Here is an 18,311-nt window from a genome sequence, read left to right as displayed (position 1 = left end):
TTTTACAAAAAAAACTCATTACAATTCCTTGAATTCATGTCAATTCCCAGTTAACTTTCCAAAAGAGTTTAGGGAATATTTGTTTATTTATTACGGCCGTAAAGACGGCTGATGTTTTGACGCCACACCTTTTCCTGATCCCCTTGACTCTTGCACACACACCATTTCGCTCCCCGACAGAACACCCCTTTTCCTTTGCGTACATAATAAATTGACTGCATCAGAGGCAAGCTTGCTCCAAATTGAGCTACAATACCATCCAAGACTTACCTTATTTTTCATAATTAGCCACAATACCATCTCCTTTAATATTTTATTAACTGTACCATGTTTTAGAGCCACAGCGTTATAGTTGGTGGCAGCCGTTGACATCCAAATGATATTTCGATGTGATTTTAGCCATATGCTCTGCTTCAAAGTGTAAGCGTACATTATGAATCGTGAGTTTTGTTTGCACATCTTTTCTTTCGATCGCACTTTCATAGAACATCGAAATCGTTTCGAAATTTCTTCTCGAATGTCCCTGAATAGGGTTATGTCCCTTAAACAACAACAACCTCGGAATGATGGCGTCGGACTTCTTCCGTGTTTGCTGCTGCTGTGGAGACGGTGGTCCGGCCAGGCTTCCTCTCAAAGACTTGCCAACTGTCCAGTTGGACACGCAAAGCATGGGTCAGTGGCCACTACGAATGCGATGTTGGGTTGGAAAGGTCTTCTTGTGGCCGAGTCAACTAGGCATGAACCTTTATCATTGTAACCTTTTTGGTAACCTCCACTTTTAGTTTTATTCCAAGACCAAGGGATGAATGTTTTTTTTAAATTTACACAATTGTTTGTCGATATCGGTTTTGAGATATTTTCTAACAGAGTGCTGTAATTATTTCATCAGATACACCATTACGTAAGCTATTAGTATTACTATTAGGTGGTGGATGTAGAAATAATATGTTGAGAGAATAAAGATTTCGGGAATTAAGAAAAACGAACGATCAAAGTAAGATCTTCAGAGGAGTGTGGCATGAGAGGGTAGAGAAGGGGACTGTGCGGAGGGAATAGCTAACTCATAGTCATAGGGATGGAGGTTGGTTGGTTAGTTAGGGAGGTTGTGTGTCTGTCTGTTTTTTGTGTGTGTGTGTGTGTGTGTGTGTGTGTGTGTCTGTCTGTCTGTCTATGTGTGTCTATGTGTCTGTGTGCATGTGTGTCTGTGTGCATGTGTGTCTGTGTGCGCCTGCGTGCGTGTGTCTGTGTCTCGGTGCGTGTGTCTGCATGTGCGTGTGTCTGCGTGCGTGTGCCTGTGTGTGTGCTTGTCTGTGTGTGAGCGCGTGTGTGTGTGTGTGTGTGTGTGTGTGTGTGTGTGTGTGTGTGTGTGTGTGTGTGTGTGTGTGTGTGTGTGTGTGCTTGGAGGCAAGGTAGATAACAGAGGGGGTAGTGATCAGATTCAGGAAAGTATTGATACTTGCATAAATTGGGGAAAGATTAGCAGATGTAGTTTAACCTGAAACAAATGGTGCAAGGTCCTGGGGATTGGTAAGAATAATGAAAATGGAGATTACATGATGCAAGGGGCAAGCTTGGAGCGTGTCACACAGGAGAAGGATCTGCGGGTGGTAATGGATACGGGGGTAAGCAGACAGAAGAATGCCAGGCAGCTATAGATAATGCAAACAGGGTTTAAGGTTGCATTTGTAGGGGGATAATTTATTATAAATTAAAAGAGGTGGTTTTAACACTGGATAGGAATTTAGCGAGACCCTATTGAGAATATTGTGTGCAGTTTTGGTCACCACAGCTCGGGAAGAACATCACTGCCACAGAGACTGCCACAAAGAGGGTTCAGCGTCGGGCAACTAGATAGATTCCAGGCCTAGCAAGACTCAGCTATGAGGAGCGGCTGAAGGACACGACCCTTTATACATTATAAAGGAAGCAGTTATGATGGGATATGATAGAGATGTTTAAGATAAAGGAGGGTATCGATAAAATAAGTGCAGAAGAACTATTCAGCACAATAGACAGTGATAGGACCAGGGACAATAGCCTGAGGGTGGAGTAGAGTAGAGTAGAGTTAAGAAGGTGGTAAGGTAAGGGTTTTCATTAGGAAAGTAGTTAATGCTTGCAATGATCTCCCCGGAAAGGTAGTGGCAGCAGAAACAGAAGATACATTTAAATTGGAATTAGATAGGTACCAAGAAGTATCAGAGATAGAGGGGTAAAGGGATATTTGCAGGACTTTTAAGTAGCTCGAGTATGGATGGATGGGTGATTGTGTGCATCTGTGCGGAGTGTTGTTTCTGTGAGGGTCTTGTCAATATGTGGTGTGTGGGTGATGTGTGTTTTTCACCCAAGAACTGTCTTTGCACCCCTCCACCCTCCCCCACAGAACAAAGCCCAGAAAAAAATAGCTTTTAAAAATTTTTAAATTTAAAATAAATATATTTCCCCATTTTTATTTTGACACCTTTGGGATATCCCCTGGGTGTTCCACATTCTCATCCCCATTCCTCCCCTCATTTCCCCAATGAAATTGCGTCATTTTGATGGATAACGTTGGTCTGGTGTTGATGTGGCACGGGCATGATGGGCCAAATGTCCTCCTCCTGCATCTGGTTTCCTTGTGTATCATGTTAATGTTGCATGTGTAGTCAGTAATGATGTTGATATAATGATGTTGATGATGACGATGATTATGTTGAAAATATTGATGGTAATGAATAATGATAGTTGATAGTGATGCTTAGGGAAAATGCCATGGGCATGGAAAAGGCCCCTCGATATGGTATGCGCCATGTGGCAAAGTATAGAAAAGAAGGGACATAAAAAAAAATTGTGTGCCTGCTGGACTACCCTTGTGTTCTTAGGAGGAACCAAGTAATGCTCCAGAAAAGTTCATATAAAGCGGTGCCAATTTGATTCATACAGCTAAATGAAGAAGTAAATGTATAAATTTCAATGCACTTACATTCTCTTGGTTTCAAATGGACCTTTTTGTGGTCCTTCATTTTTCTGTAAAAAATTCAAATGCCAAACCTAATATTAGTTTTCTATTCTATTGCAGAAGTAGTTCAGTGGATGTGTGAAGGAGAGATGATGGCATTTGACATTAAAAAATGTCCAGTTGATGAGATGGCATTTGACCTTATAAAGATTGGCCGATTATATAAGGATTCCCTCCTTGCTATCAGAGGTTATTGGGGTGCAGTACATGTTGGAAACGAGGTGGGTTGCTGTATGGTTTCCATTGTGGATGTAATTGGTCACCTTGTTTTGGCTGAAAGTTCTCTGTTTAACTAATGGGTTCCTGTTAGCTGTCAGTGAGAGAGTGAAATCATACACTGACATTAGGAATCAGAATCTAGGTTGAGTGCACCACCTTCTCCCACAGCCGTCCAGCAATCAAGGCTCAAGTGCACGACTGTAAGCGTTGTCCTGCATGAAGACCACTCGGTGTTCAAGACATTGTACCTGAATGTTCCTACTAGGAAGGCATACTAATTTGTGGTGCCTTCAATTTTGTATTGAATGCGGATCTTCCTGACTCCGACAACCCCACCTCCCCGCAGGTTGTGATGTTGTGGTTGTAAAGAACGGACGCAGAATCTGCGGAACTGGAGCCTGCCTCGCCAATGCCCCTTTGCATCAAAACAAAAGCTACTTTGAGTTTAAGATGCAATCATCAGGTATGTGCTTGGCCCATGTTGAAGGCCTGACTGAAACACTTTACCAGTGGGTGTTTAATTTTTTTTAACGTGAAAGAGAAACAAAACAAGTACAGATACATTCAAAGTATACCGCCCCCGTGCCAAGTAAATAAATATCCTCCAGCGCGGCATTGCCGGGGCACCTTCGGAGCCCGGCGATACCGCCGTGCAGCTCATAGAGACTGTATTGACTATTGGGATGGAGAGGTGTACAATAATTATAATTGATTGATTAATTGCAAAATTAAAATCAATAAATAATGATCATAAAATATTTTCTTCATCAATTGGCTAATAGAATACCTAAACCACCAGTGGTTCATCTGAAGCTGCAACTTTTTGAAAATTAATTGCATGTCATTAATTGAAAAAAATTAGATAATTAATTTATTAATCAATAAATAATTAATTGATTAATCAATAAATCAAAAATATCCTTGATAGCCACATCACTTGGTCACTGTTGTATCCAAATATTAGCTTCCTAGCTCAAAAGGTGCCTGAGATATTGCCCAGATGAGAAAGAAAATAAATAAATGATTAATAATAAAAATAAATAAATAATCATAAAATATTTAAATAATTTATCATTTCGCTAATAGAATACCTAAACCACCACCGTTTCATCCGAATCTGTAACTTAAAAAAAAAAGTTATTCATTGTCATTAATCGAATAAGTAAATAATTAATTGATTAATCAATAAATCAAAAACAAGTACACATACATTCAAAGTACACCGCCCCCATGCCAAATAATTAAATATCCTACAGCGCGGCATTGCCGGGGCGCCTCAGGCGCCCGGCAATACCGCAGTGGAGCTCATAGAGGCTGCATTGGGAGGGAGAGATGTACATCTAATTGATTGATTAATTGTATAATTAAAATCAATAAAAGATTATCACAAAATATTTTCTTAATCAATTGGCTAATACCATAACAAAACCACTTGTGCTTCATCCGAAGATGTATCTTTTAGAAATTTAATCAAATAAGTCATTAATAAAAAACTAAATAATTAATTGATTAATCAATAAGTAATTCATCGATTAATCAATAAATAATGAATCGATGAAATGATTAATCAATTAATCAAAAATATCCTTGATAGCCACATCACTTGGTCACTGTCATGTCCAAATATTAGCTTCCCAGCTCAAAAGGTGCCTGAGATATTGGCCAAATGAGAAAGAAAATAAATAAATGATTAATAATGAAGATAAATAAATAATAATCATTAAAAAATTAAATTATCAATCAATTCGGTCACAGAACACAAAAACCACCACCATTTCATCAGAATCTGTAACTGGGGGGAAAAAATTTTTTTTAGTAATTAATCGAATAATTAAATAATTAATCGATACATTGATTAATTGATTAATTAATAAATCAAAAATATCCTTGATAGCCACATAACCTGGTCACTCATGTCCAAATATTAGCTTCTGAGCTCAAAAGGTGCCTGAGATATTGGCCAAATGAGAAAAAAAAAAAAAAAAAAGAGAAAGAAGAATGAGAAATGAAATGAGAAGAAAGAATGAGAAAGAAGATAAATAAATGATTGATAATGAAAATAAATAAATAATAATCATTAAAAAATTTAATTATTAATCAATTCGGTCAGAGAACACATAAACCACCACCATTTCATCAGAATCTGTAACTTAAAAAAAATAAAAAAATTTGTCATTAATCAAATAATTAATCGATTAATTGATTAATTGATTAATTAATAAATCAAAAATAGCCTTTGCAGCCAAATCACCTGGTCATTGGCATGTCCAAATATCAGCTTCCTAACTCAAAAGGTGCCTGAGTTAATGGTCAGAAGAGAAATGAAATTTAATTAATTAAATAAGTACTTAATTAATCGCTAATAATTAAATAACTCATCAATTAATTGATTAATCAAAAACCAAAAAATACCGTTTTTGACAAAGGACTTGCTCACTATTGTGCCGAAATTTCAGCTTCCTAGCTTAAAGGATGGCTGAGATATCGTCCGGACAAACAAACAATAAAGCAAGAAAGCAAGAAAGAAAACAAGAAACCAGAGTGAAAACTGAGTACTCTCTTTCAGCGTGCGTCACTGCCGAGCCCCCTTTGGTGCCCGGCAATGACGATTTGCAATGCCTGGAGATGGCATAGGAAAGGAGCGGTGTACAATAGCCTTTGCAGCCAAATCACTTGGTCATTGTCATGTCCAAATATCAGCTTCCTAACTCAAAAGGCGCCTGAGATATTGCCCAGAAGAGAAAGGAAATAAATAAATACTTGATCGACAATAATTAATGAACTAATCAACCAATTGATAAAGCACAAAACAAAAAATACCGCTTTTGCCAAAGCACTTGCTCACTATTGTGCCGAAATTTCAGCTTCCTAACTCAAAGGATGGTTGAGATATCGCCTGGACAAGCAAACAAAAAAGAAACCGGAGTGAAAACGGAGTTCTCCCTTTCAGCGTGTCATTTCCGGCCCCCTTCGGTGCCGGGCAATGACGTCATGCAGCGCCTGGAGATGGCATAGGAAAGGAGCGGTGTACAATAGTTGTCTTCAAGTAAAAAAAAATCGTCAGACTACATCATGAAAAGCTTGTGAAAGAACCGTATCGGTAGCATTCCTGGGATAGTTATTGAATTCTCAATAATGAGGTTGTTAGTCCTTCCCCTGCCAGGATTGTGTGTGTGTGCGTGTGTGCGTGTGCGTGTGTGTGTGTGTGTGTGTGTGTCCGTGTCCGTCCCCCCCGGCCATAATTTTTTTTTTACCATTTGAGCTATTGTCAACAAATTTTTACCAAAGCTTTATTACGATAATATGGAGAAGGCAAATTTATGACTGTCACTGAATTGGTTCACCAATCAAAATCTAGAATCTGATTGTTTTTTTTTTAAGGTCATAGGTCAACATTGCATAAAAGTGCCAATTTTCACCTGATTGACCTGAAATTTAAAGAATTTTCATACTGGGTCATTGACTTGGTTCACCAAAAGCTGAAAGCTTATTGTTGTTTTTTTAGATGATAAGGTCAAGGTTGCTATTGTCAAGGTTGCATAATCAAGGTTGCATAATCACCAATCTTCACCCAATTAACCTGAAATTTAAAGAATTTACATGTCGGGTCACTGAATTGGTTCACTAATCAAAAGGTAGGAGTAGATTGTTTTTTTTAATATCAAAAGGTGAAAGGTAAAAGTTGTATAAAATCGTCACTTTTCATCCAATTGACCTGAAATGTTAAGAATTTGCATATTGGGTCACATAATTGGTTCAGTAATGAAAAGGTAGAAGCTGATGCCCTTTGAGATTTAGATCTAGAAAAACAAAGGCTGCATAAAATCGTTTTTTTTTGTTTTTTTTACTGTTTTCGTTATTTTGAGCACATGGAAGAAGAAGAGGTCTGAATACAAACTGACGTGGACGGGCTTTACATTTTCAGATGCTTTCTTGTTTATTGTTGCATTGACTCGGCTGATCTGACAATTTATCTTGGTATCAGTTCTGCCGCAATCCTTGCACATTCCCCTCACTTGTGTTGTTGGGATGGTCGTACAGGGATCTGGGGCATTGGTGTGGCGACGCGCAATGCCGACCTCAACCGGATCCCGCTTGGAGAAGACGCTGAGAGCATGGTGTTGAGGCATGATGGTTCCATGAGATATCGTGGAGAGGAGAAAAACCACCTTCCAGCGAACAGCCTTCCCATGGAGGGAGATGTGGTGGTGAGCTTTTACTTTTGCAGTTTAATGTTTTGTGCTCGTTTAATTCAAACAAAAGTATAAAGACTAGAACAGCACTTGGTGGAGCACATACCTCCACCAGGCTGAACAGTTTACATTTTGTATCCCACTGACAGGCAGAATCTGCATCCGGACCTGAACCAAAATCTCATTGGCTTTTTCTTGTCACCTACACAACTCATCCACCCAGTTTTGTCATAATCCGTCTGCAACTTTTTAAAATATCCTGCCATATATCGTTGTTTGCGCTATATCTCAATGGTGAAGAAGGGCTTTAAAACTTCTTGTATCCGGATCTAGATGTTCACCAAAAATTAATCAATTCGTCCTTGTCACACTCCCAACCTGTCCACAAGGTTTCGTCCGAATCCGTCCATAACGTTTTGCGATATCGTGCTCGCAATCAGACAGATAAGCAAACAAACAGGCAAACGGGTGAAAACATAACCTCCATCCTTTTTTGATGGCAGAGTTAACAATGGGGAAATCAACGAGAGTATACTGGATTTGAACCTGGATCACGACCTCGTGAAGTACGTGCTCAGCCCGGAGCTAAAATGAAGATGCGCACAATATTTTGAGAGCCGCCTTATAAAAGGGAAGGTAACCCCAATTAGTCGTTCATGTTTTTCATTCAGCAGGACTTCAAGACACGTTTTGTTATTAGTCCCCTACCGGTGTACACCGGAGGGGACTATAGGTTTGCACTCCGTCCCTCCGTCACGCAAAGAAGTTTTCCGGACTTTTTTTTCCAAACTCTTAATGCTAATGATTTCAAACTTGGTACACGGTTTCCACATGATATCTTACAGATCAAGTTCGAACTTCACGACGTTTCGATCATTTTTGACAAAGTTATGGCACTTTGAACTTTGGTAATTTCCCCAACAGTTTTCCGGACGACAGACTGCCGGTAGGGGACGTGTATTGCAGCGCAATACTCAGAATGCTTGTTGATCTGGCAACGTGTATGAATTTGTTAGCTATAAAAGGAAAAACAGGTTTCACTGAATCGACAGGCCACCCATTCATTTAAAAATATATATAATTATACAGAATCGAGGCTCTCATAAGAGCTAACGCATTGAACATGAAAACATACACAGACACATAAAACACAATGAAGGGAGTGGGAGACAAGAGGGGGAGAGAGGGAAGCACACAAGCACAACAACAGTAGAGAACAGGGACGTCGGCAGATCTGTGGAAGGGGGAGGGCTGGGGGAGGAGGGAGGGGCACACGGTATAAAGCAAATGAACACTACCAGGAATTTCACTACTATGAATTTCAGGAAAGAATTTGGGGATTGAAAGAGGCTGATTTGGGGTGTTTTAACGGGGGTAGAAAAAAATCAAGGTTTTGGATGGGGGAAGATAAGAGAAGGTGGTGAACAGCTGTTTTAAAGACCTGGAGGGAGGAGAGGGATTGAAGAGAGTGTGGGAGTTTGGGGAGAAAAGAGGAATGAAAGAGTGAAGGTGAGCAGAGAGTCTTGATTTTGGCAATTTCACCAGAAGAGGGTTGCTGGCAGATCTTGTGAGTCCTGCAGGAATATTTGGGGGACAGAGTCCAGACAGAGCAGGGGGAACTAAGTCGGAGAGGAGTCGGTAGAAGACAGAAAGACCACCTACGTGCCTGCGGCGAGAGAGAGAAAGGCCCTCAGAATCAGCTTCATCGCGGGAGATTGCAATGATTCTGAAAGCTTTGGTTTCAACAGCGTGAAGACGACTAGGTGTGAGGCAGGAGCACCTGCCCAGAGGGGAGAACAGTATTCCATTGAGCTGCGGATGAAAGCTTTATGTGGTGAGGAGCTCAGAAGTGCCCAGAAAGGACTTCGCACGACGGAGGATGCCCAGTCGGCGACTGGCTTTGGAGGCCAGCTTGGAAATGTGGTTTTCCCAAGAAGGATCATGGCAGATAGTGAGACCCAAAAGCTTGAGTGACAGGACTTCTTGGAGAGGATTGTTCAGAAAGTAGATGAGAGGGTTGTCCAGACGGTCTTTTTGAAGAGACATCGTAAGAGTGTGAGATTTGTCAGGATTGAAAGACATGTTCCACTTGTTTGACCGATTTGTGATATTGTCCAGGTCTGCAGAGAGTGAAGAGGCTGATGCCTGCCGATCTGAGGGTTGAGATATGGAGCGGCAGAGAGTGAAGTCATCAACAAAGAGATAGAGAGGATTTTCCAGAGTCAGAGAGATCATTAATGAAGACCAGAAAAAGCACAGGGCCCAGAACACTGCCTTGAGTAACTCCAGCCTGAACAGGAAGGGAAGATGAGAGAATTCCATTCAGTGACACACGTTGGCTGAGACCAGAAAGGAAGTCTGCAAGCCATGCGTGGAGGTTTCCATGGATACCATAGGAGGAGAGTTTGGTGAATAGGGCGGGGTGGGGTGCCAGACCGTATCGAAGGCTTTAATTTCCTCATAAGGCTGTGATTTCCCATAAAGCTGTGACATGTAAACATGGATCACCCTTTCACTTTTGTTTACAAAACAACAAAATCAGAATTTCATGGTGGAAAAAAATGTTTTATTGGGGGGAAGGGGGAGAAGGGGGGGGGGGGAGGGGGATGTGAGGTGAGGAAGATGAAAGAGTAATTTATGGTTTGGCTCTTTGTCGTTCCTATGCAGCATGTAGTTGTCTGCGTGTTAGCATCAGTCTTTTTGCTGCAAGGGCATGGTGGTCCAGCCGATGCAGTTACAGGAAGTTAGAATTTGTTCAGGGTGCTGGAGGTAACTCACCTACTCTTAGCGAAGCACATTGTGGGGATATTTGAGGTCCACTAACCAATGCCAGCAGACGGGATGTTCAGTTTAAGGTCCATCTACATTTATGTATCACCCTGTATCACCCTGCCTGAGTAACCCCAGAATGACAGACACTTCATAGCTGGATCAGGAACGAAACCCAGGCTAAACAACTCAGAGGCGAGTGAAAGTCTCTCTCGGCTACCCTGCCAGCCCATGATTAGGGTATCGCCAAGCTACACAAGTGATGATATTTTGGTCTCGAGAAGGCCTCCTGGATTGTGTCGCCTTGTACAAGCTGCTGTGAATTTTGAAGAGCTAACTTTCGCATTTTATTTTCCACAAGGTCCAAAATGTCGCTCCCTTTATCCGTAGGGTATCACGTACGATCACGTAGAGCTGAACGTGTACATCAATGGCAGGAACTCCCGCTGTCCTGCATCAGGAATTCGTGGAACAGTTTACCCCGTTGTGTATGGTGAGTGATGAGAATGACGAGTTTGTTTTTCTTTTCTTTCCACCAATGTTGTACTTTGAGTAATGAGTGAATGAGTGTAACCGTATTTCTTTCACACTTGTATCAAAGGCCCTTTCACAATCGCTAAAAAAAAATAATCGGGATTTCGTACATTTTATTCGCACGGCATCCTAATAGCAAAGGGCGGATTTGAATCCTTGGGATGAAGTGTGCAAAGTTGACAATTCATCCAACTGCGTTCGATGTTCATTATATTACAGAATAATTTATATTACAGGAGGGGGGGGGGGGGGGGGGGTGGTGGGGCACTTATCCAACCAAGATATTCCAAGTTTTGGACTTTAAATATTATGACATTCGTAGAATTTTTTTTCACTTGGAAGTTGTGGGTTAAGATGTATAAATAAAGGTGTAAAAAGTCTGATTTAATGCATTTAAATTCCAGGCTATAATATTGTTATGTCGGTAGGGTAGTGATATGTAGAGCAGCTAGATCTGAATAGGTAACATGCTTCGAGGTGTCGCGGTAAGGAAAACTACCTGTAATAAGTTCATGTGTAGGCGTTTTGTCGGGTAAGGAGTATACTTGTGAACCTACCGGGAGGTTTGTGTGTTAAGTAGAGTTAGGGATTAAAGAGTAGCGCCCCTTTGTGTCCTCACCTGGTTAGCCAAACCTTTGTCCCTTTTGGCACTGCACACCACTTAGACATTTAGTTATGACCTTTAGTACAACACTAAATAATGCCCTCCCCCCTGACATGACTTAGGAAGGAAACCAGGCCAGGACACTGCCGCATGGCCGCCGCCATTTACACCTCCAACAGGCCTATCCACCTTGAGTACCACGCGCTATGACCAAGGAACAGAGAACGAGTGTTGGGGTGGCACGGTAGGAAGGGGCCTGAGCGAGCCAACAAGTCGGTGGAGGCCACTGATTGGGTGGCGCGCCAAGGCTGATGTGACCGCCGCGGAGTGATACGAGGCGCGGCAGGACTTTTGGTCGAGTGAGTGACTTGGCGAGCAGTTGAGTTCGCAGAGACTAGGGAGTTGTTGGCTCGAGAGAGTGAGTTGCGAGTGAGTTGGCCAGGAGAGATCAGCGAGCGCCGAACGCCAGTCTGAGAGTGAGTTGGTTCAGAGCAGTTGCTTCTGGCATTGAGCCTTGAGACGCGCTGGAGTGCACGCAGTTGGCAAGCAGGGTTGAGCTGGTTGGCGCGTGAGCAGAAGAGGAGTTCGCAGCACGAGTTAGCCCGAGTTGGGCTGAGGTGAAGCCCGAGTGGAGTTTGCTTGCTTTTGACCTCACTTGGAGCCGCTAGCCTGCGTTGGACGCGCGGTGCTTTTCCTGCTTTTGGGCCTCGTGTGCGAAAGGAGTGGACGCTGGCTCGGGCCTTCGCGTTGCTGTGGTGCTTGGAACGCGGCCTGGTGGTGCTCGGAGGCGGTCGGAGAGGGCCGCGTGGGACGCCGAACGGGGCCGTGTTGGACGGCAAACAACGCAAGACAATAGACGAGATAAGGCCGCATCCGCGATTACATTTTACACGACGAGACCATTATTTTCCTTTAATCCATCCCCCCGTCTGGTGTGCGGGATCCCGAATATAGGATTTGTCACGTTTCATTGTATCGGGTCCGGAATAAATCTTTATTTTTGTACATTGAACTTGGTGTCCGTGTCGAGTTAATCTCCTGCAGGAACGGAGCTACAGTCGACGCGCTCCAGGTAAGCTTTGCCGCAGCCCTCCATTTTCCTTCTCCCTCCCGCGCGACATATAGCCGAATCCGTGTTTGGGTAGTTGCCTCCGAATAAGACCATTTAGGCTATCCGCGACTCTGGTGTTAACCGGAGTTGCGCGACAATATTATATGCTTCAACATATATATTTCAACAAAAAGTGAAAATTTTGAAAGGGGAGGTAGACTTTAAAAAGGCACTGTATATGTATATATATAAACATATATATCAATATATATATATATATATCAATATATATATATATATATATATATCAATATATATATATCAATATATATATCAATATATATATATATATCAATATATATATATATATCAATATATATATATATATCAATATATATATATATCAATATATATATATATATATATCAATATATATATATATATATATCAATATATATATATATATATATATATATATATATATATCTATATATATATCAATATATATATATATATCAATATATATATCAATATATATATATATATCAATATATATATATATCAATATATATATATATATCAATATATATATATATCAATATATATATATATATCAATATATATATATATCAATATATATATATATATATCAATATATATATATATCAATATATATATATATATATATCAATATATATATATATCAATATATATATATATCAATATATATATATATATATCAATATATATATATATATATCAATATATATATATATATATATATATATATATATATATATATATATATATATATATATCAATATATATATATATCAATATATATATATATCAATATATATATATATCAATATATATATATATCAATATATATATATATATCAATATATATATATATATCAATATATATATATATATCAATATATATATATATATCAATATATATATATATCAATATATATATATATCAATATATATATATATATATCAATATATATATATATATATCAATATATATATATATCAATATATATATATATATATATATATATATATATATATATATATATATATATATATATATATATATATATATATATATATCAATATATATATATATATATATATATATATATATATATATCAATATATATATATATATATATATATATATATCAATATATATATATATATATATCAATATATCAATATATATATATATCAATATATATATATATATATATCAATATATATATATATCAATATATATATATATCAATATATATATATATCAATATATATATATATATCAATATATATATATATATCAATATATATATATATCAATATATATATATATATATCAATATATATATATATATCAATATATATATATATATCAATATATCAATATATCAATATATCAATATATCAATATATATATATATCAATATATATATATATCAATATATATATATATCAATATATATATATATATATCAATATATATATATATATATCAATATATATATATATATATCAATATATATATATATATATATCAATATATATATATATATCAATATATATATATATATCAATATATCAATATATCAATATATCAATATATATATATATCAATATATATATATATCAATATATATATATATCAATATATATATATATATCAATATATATATATATATCAATATATATATATATATCAATATATATATATATATATCAATATATATATATATATATCAATATATATATATATATCAATATATATATATATATATATATATATATATATATATATATATATATTGATATATATATATATATATATATATATATATATATATATATATATATATATATATATATATATATATATATATTGATATATATATATATATTGATATATATATATATATTGATATATATATATATATTGATATATATATATATATTGATATATATATATATCAATATATATATATATATATATATATATATATATATTGATATATATATATATTGATATATATATATATTGATATATATATATATTGATATATATATATATATTGATATATATATATATATATTGATATATATATATTGATATATATATATATATTGATATATATATATATATATTGATATATATATATTGATATATATATATCAATATATATATATATCTATATATATATATATATATATATATATATATATATATATATATATATATATATATATATATATATATCAATATATATTGTTACAGACGTGGCTTGGATGTTATTTACCGAGCGGTTTTATGGTATGACCACGTCTGCACAAGTTACCCGATTGTGCCCGAACGTTGACTAGTCGCGCGATGCTGGCTCAATAAGAAAAAGAAGACACCCGGCTGGATTACAATAACACAATACGACACCAATGTTTCAATTCTCAAGACCTCCGGAGGAGATTATATTCGTACGGAAAGGTCAGATTACAGGGGCTAGAGGTATAATCACAGAAAGACAGGCACTTAGACACACTCTTATATTAACCCCGGACAGACGACAGACAAACGGGACAACGGCTGACTCACACGGGGGTTGATGGCAGGAAAGCGGGTATCGATGGCTCCAGGTCCTCCTGGGCTCGGGGCAGGGTACAGTACGGTCCGGTCCGGTCCAAAGATGCGGGGAGGTATCGTCGCGCTGGGGGTGGCGGTGGCTTCTCTCTCCAAGCTGAGGCGCATCTGACGTCACATCCGGCGCGGGGCCGCGTATATCCGGCGGGGAGTGACACGCCCTCGGCTCGTTAGCTCCGCCCCAGATGGAATCGGCACGTTGCTTCTCATTGGGTGCGTGGGGGGGTTACTGGCTCCGCCCCTGACGAGGAGCTGACAGCCAGCCCCTTCGGGGTAACGCCGTGGAGCGCATGGTCATGGCGGGTAACCGAGCCGGTGTGAGGACGCACACTCCCCGCCCCTCTGTTGTTGTAGTCGTAGTTGTAGTTGTAATTGTTGTTGTAGTTGTTGTAGTTGTTGTTATTGTTGTTGTTTGGGGAAGAAGATGGGAGGAGGTATGGGAAAGGTCCTAAACTCACTACTGATGCCATATAATCACATTCTGGTGCAACGAAGAGTCATAATTAATGGAAACGAGGCCTTAACTGACATAGATTAAGAATAACTAGGAAGATGTCCGAAAGTTGTCTACGTGTGGTGCGGTGGACCTGGGCACGACATTTAATGGGGGAATAAGGGGAAGGTCGGCTCTACTGATTGTTGTTTACATGCAATGGGACTAGGGAATGGGGGATTGGGGAAAGTTGGGGAGTATTGGAGAAAATAGGGGAATATTTACAAGCGGATATGGAGGCCAAATTCCATATTCGCAACAATATATATATATCAATATATATATATATATATATATATATATATATATATATATATATATATATATATATATATGTATCAATATATATATATATATATATCAATATATATATATATATACAGTGGAACCTTGACTTACGAGTTTAATTCGTTCCGTGACCGAGCTCGTAACTCAAATTGCTCGTATCTCAAATCAAATTTCCCCATTAAAATGCATTGAAATGCTATTAATCCGTTCCAGCCCGCCAAAAACCACACCAATTTTTTTTAAATATACAGTATATATAAAAATATCTCGCGCTTTATATTTCACCTGTATGCAGCATACAAGTTGGCAGGATGGCCTGGACTGGAGGTACGCACACTTGACTCTAAAGTCTAAACTGTCCAGCCTGGGTTTGAATCCCGACCCAGCTATAACCTGTCATGGGTGAATCACAGGCAGGGTGATTCATCAATGTGTGTACCGCTAAACTGGGCGCCCCGTTTGCGTCCCATTAGTTGTTGGATGTTAAGGATCTCACCGTGTTTTCCACAAAGAGAAGGCGAGCTATCGCCGGCACTCTGAACAAGTTGTGGCCTGGCATGGCATGAACATGAAAACATGAACATGAACATGAAATGTTCGACATGAACATGAAATTTTCCGAAATAACCACAAAATGCGAAAACTAAAATGCAGCGCTATACGACAGAGATACGTACTGTACTTGAACGGCAAGATAACCACGTGACCAGAACCTACCTGGCGGCGTAAACTCGAAATAACCAAAATGCGAAAACTAAAATGCATCGCTATACGACAGAGATACGTACTGTACTTGAACGGCAAGATAACCACGTGACCAGAACCTACCTGGCGGCGTAAACTCGAAATAACCAAAATGCGAAAACTAAAATGCATCGCTATACGACAGAGATACGTACTGTACTTGAACGGCAAGATAACCACGTGACCAGAACCTACCTGGCGGCGTAAACTCGAAATAACCAAAATGCGAAAACTAAAATGCATCGCTATACGACAGAGATACGTACTGTACTTGAACGGCAAGATAACCACGTGACCAGAACCCACCTGGCGGCGTGAACTCGAAATAACCAAAATGCGAAAAAAAAAATGCAGTGCTATACGACAGAGATACGTACTTGAACGGCAAGATAACCACGTGACCGGGTGGCGAAAGCTCGTAACTCGGATCTCGGCTCGCATCTCAAAGCAATAAACTGCCGGAGCGACGGCTCGTATCTCGAAAAACTCGTAAGTTGGGGCACTCGTAAGTCAAGGTTCCACTGTATATCAATATATATATATATATATATATCAATATATATATATATATATATATATATATCAATATATATATATATATATATATCAATATATATATATCAATATATATATATATCAATATATATATATATACATATATATATATATATATATACAGTGGAACCTCGACTTACGAGTGCCCCAACTTACGAGTTTTTCGAGATACGAGCCGTCACTCTGGCAGTTTATTGCTTTGAGATGCGAGCCGAGATCCGAGTTACGAGCTTTCGCCACCCGGTCACGTGGTTATCTTGCCGTTCAAGTACAGTATCTCTGTCGTATAGCGCTAATGATATATAACGCCGCCGATAATGATATGATAATTTATGATAATCTATGCAGCACGACGTGGTCCTCACGTCACACAAGGCGCCTTTGCCGGCGCAAAACGGCTCTCTCAGGGTCAAACTCGGTATCGTTTTGAGCGCACGGTTCAGACCTTCAAGAAAAAGTTTATTTTGTAAAAATCGAGCCACGCGTTCAAAAGACATGACCGGTTTTGTTCGCCGGCACGTCGGCGCTCGAATCGAATCGAGTTAAAACGAACACTGCCGTTGTCGGGTCCGTCTGAGACAACCACCGGGCCTAGAACGCTGGGACCGGTCTCGTTGGATAGGCCTGGATCAGATCTCGAAACGCTGGAAGCTGCACCTCTCTGTGATAATCTTGTGGACCATGACAAGAGATCGTGCGACACGTGGTTATCATGCCGTGCAAGTACAGTATCTCTGCCGTCAACTTGTTCAGAGTGCCGGCGATAGCTCGCCTTCTCTTTGTGGAAAACACGGTGAGATCCTTAACATCCAACAACTAATGGGACGCAAACGGGGCGCCCAGTTTAGCGGTACACCCATTGATGAATCACCCTGCCTGTGATTCACCCATGACAGGTTATAGCTGGGTCGGGATTCAAACCCAGGCTGGACAGTTTAGACTTTAGAGTCAAGTGTGCGTACCTCCAGTCCAGGCCATCCTGCCAACTTGTATGCTGCATACAGGTGAAATATAAAGCGCGAGATATTTTTATATATACTGTATATTAAAAAAAAAATTGGTGTGGTTTTTGGCGGGCTGGAACGGATTAATAGCATTTCAATGCATTTCAATGGGGAAATTTGATTTGAGATACGAGCAATTTGAGTTACGAGCTCGGTCACGGAACGGATTAAACTCGTAAGTCAAGGTTCCA

General features: G+C 38.6%; 1 protein-coding gene across 2 annotated transcripts in view; it reads left to right on the top strand.

Annotated features, from left to right (window-relative positions):
* Positions 1–533: 533 nt before the first annotated feature.
* Positions 534–18,311, top strand: part of SPRYD7 (SPRY domain containing 7) — a 35,173-nt gene continuing 17,395 nt past the window's right edge. For both annotated transcript variants that reach the window (XM_068125204.2, XM_068125203.2), the window contains exons 1-4: positions 534–672; positions 3,561–3,677; positions 7,256–7,422; positions 10,567–10,669. In XM_068125204.2, coding sequence (XP_067981305.1) covers positions 564–672; positions 3,561–3,677; positions 7,256–7,422; positions 10,567–10,669 — 496 coding nt within the window. In that variant the 5' untranslated portion in view covers positions 534–563. The remainder of the gene's footprint in view (positions 673–3,560; positions 3,678–7,255; positions 7,423–10,566; positions 10,670–18,311) is intronic.

Source organism: Myxine glutinosa, chromosome 8, assembly GCF_964187855.1.
Source record: "Myxine glutinosa chromosome 8, kmMyxGlut1.1, whole genome shotgun sequence".
Taxonomy (NCBI): Eukaryota; Metazoa; Chordata; class Myxini; order Myxiniformes; family Myxinidae; genus Myxine; species Myxine glutinosa.
This window is presented reverse-complemented; position numbering and strand designations above follow the sequence as displayed.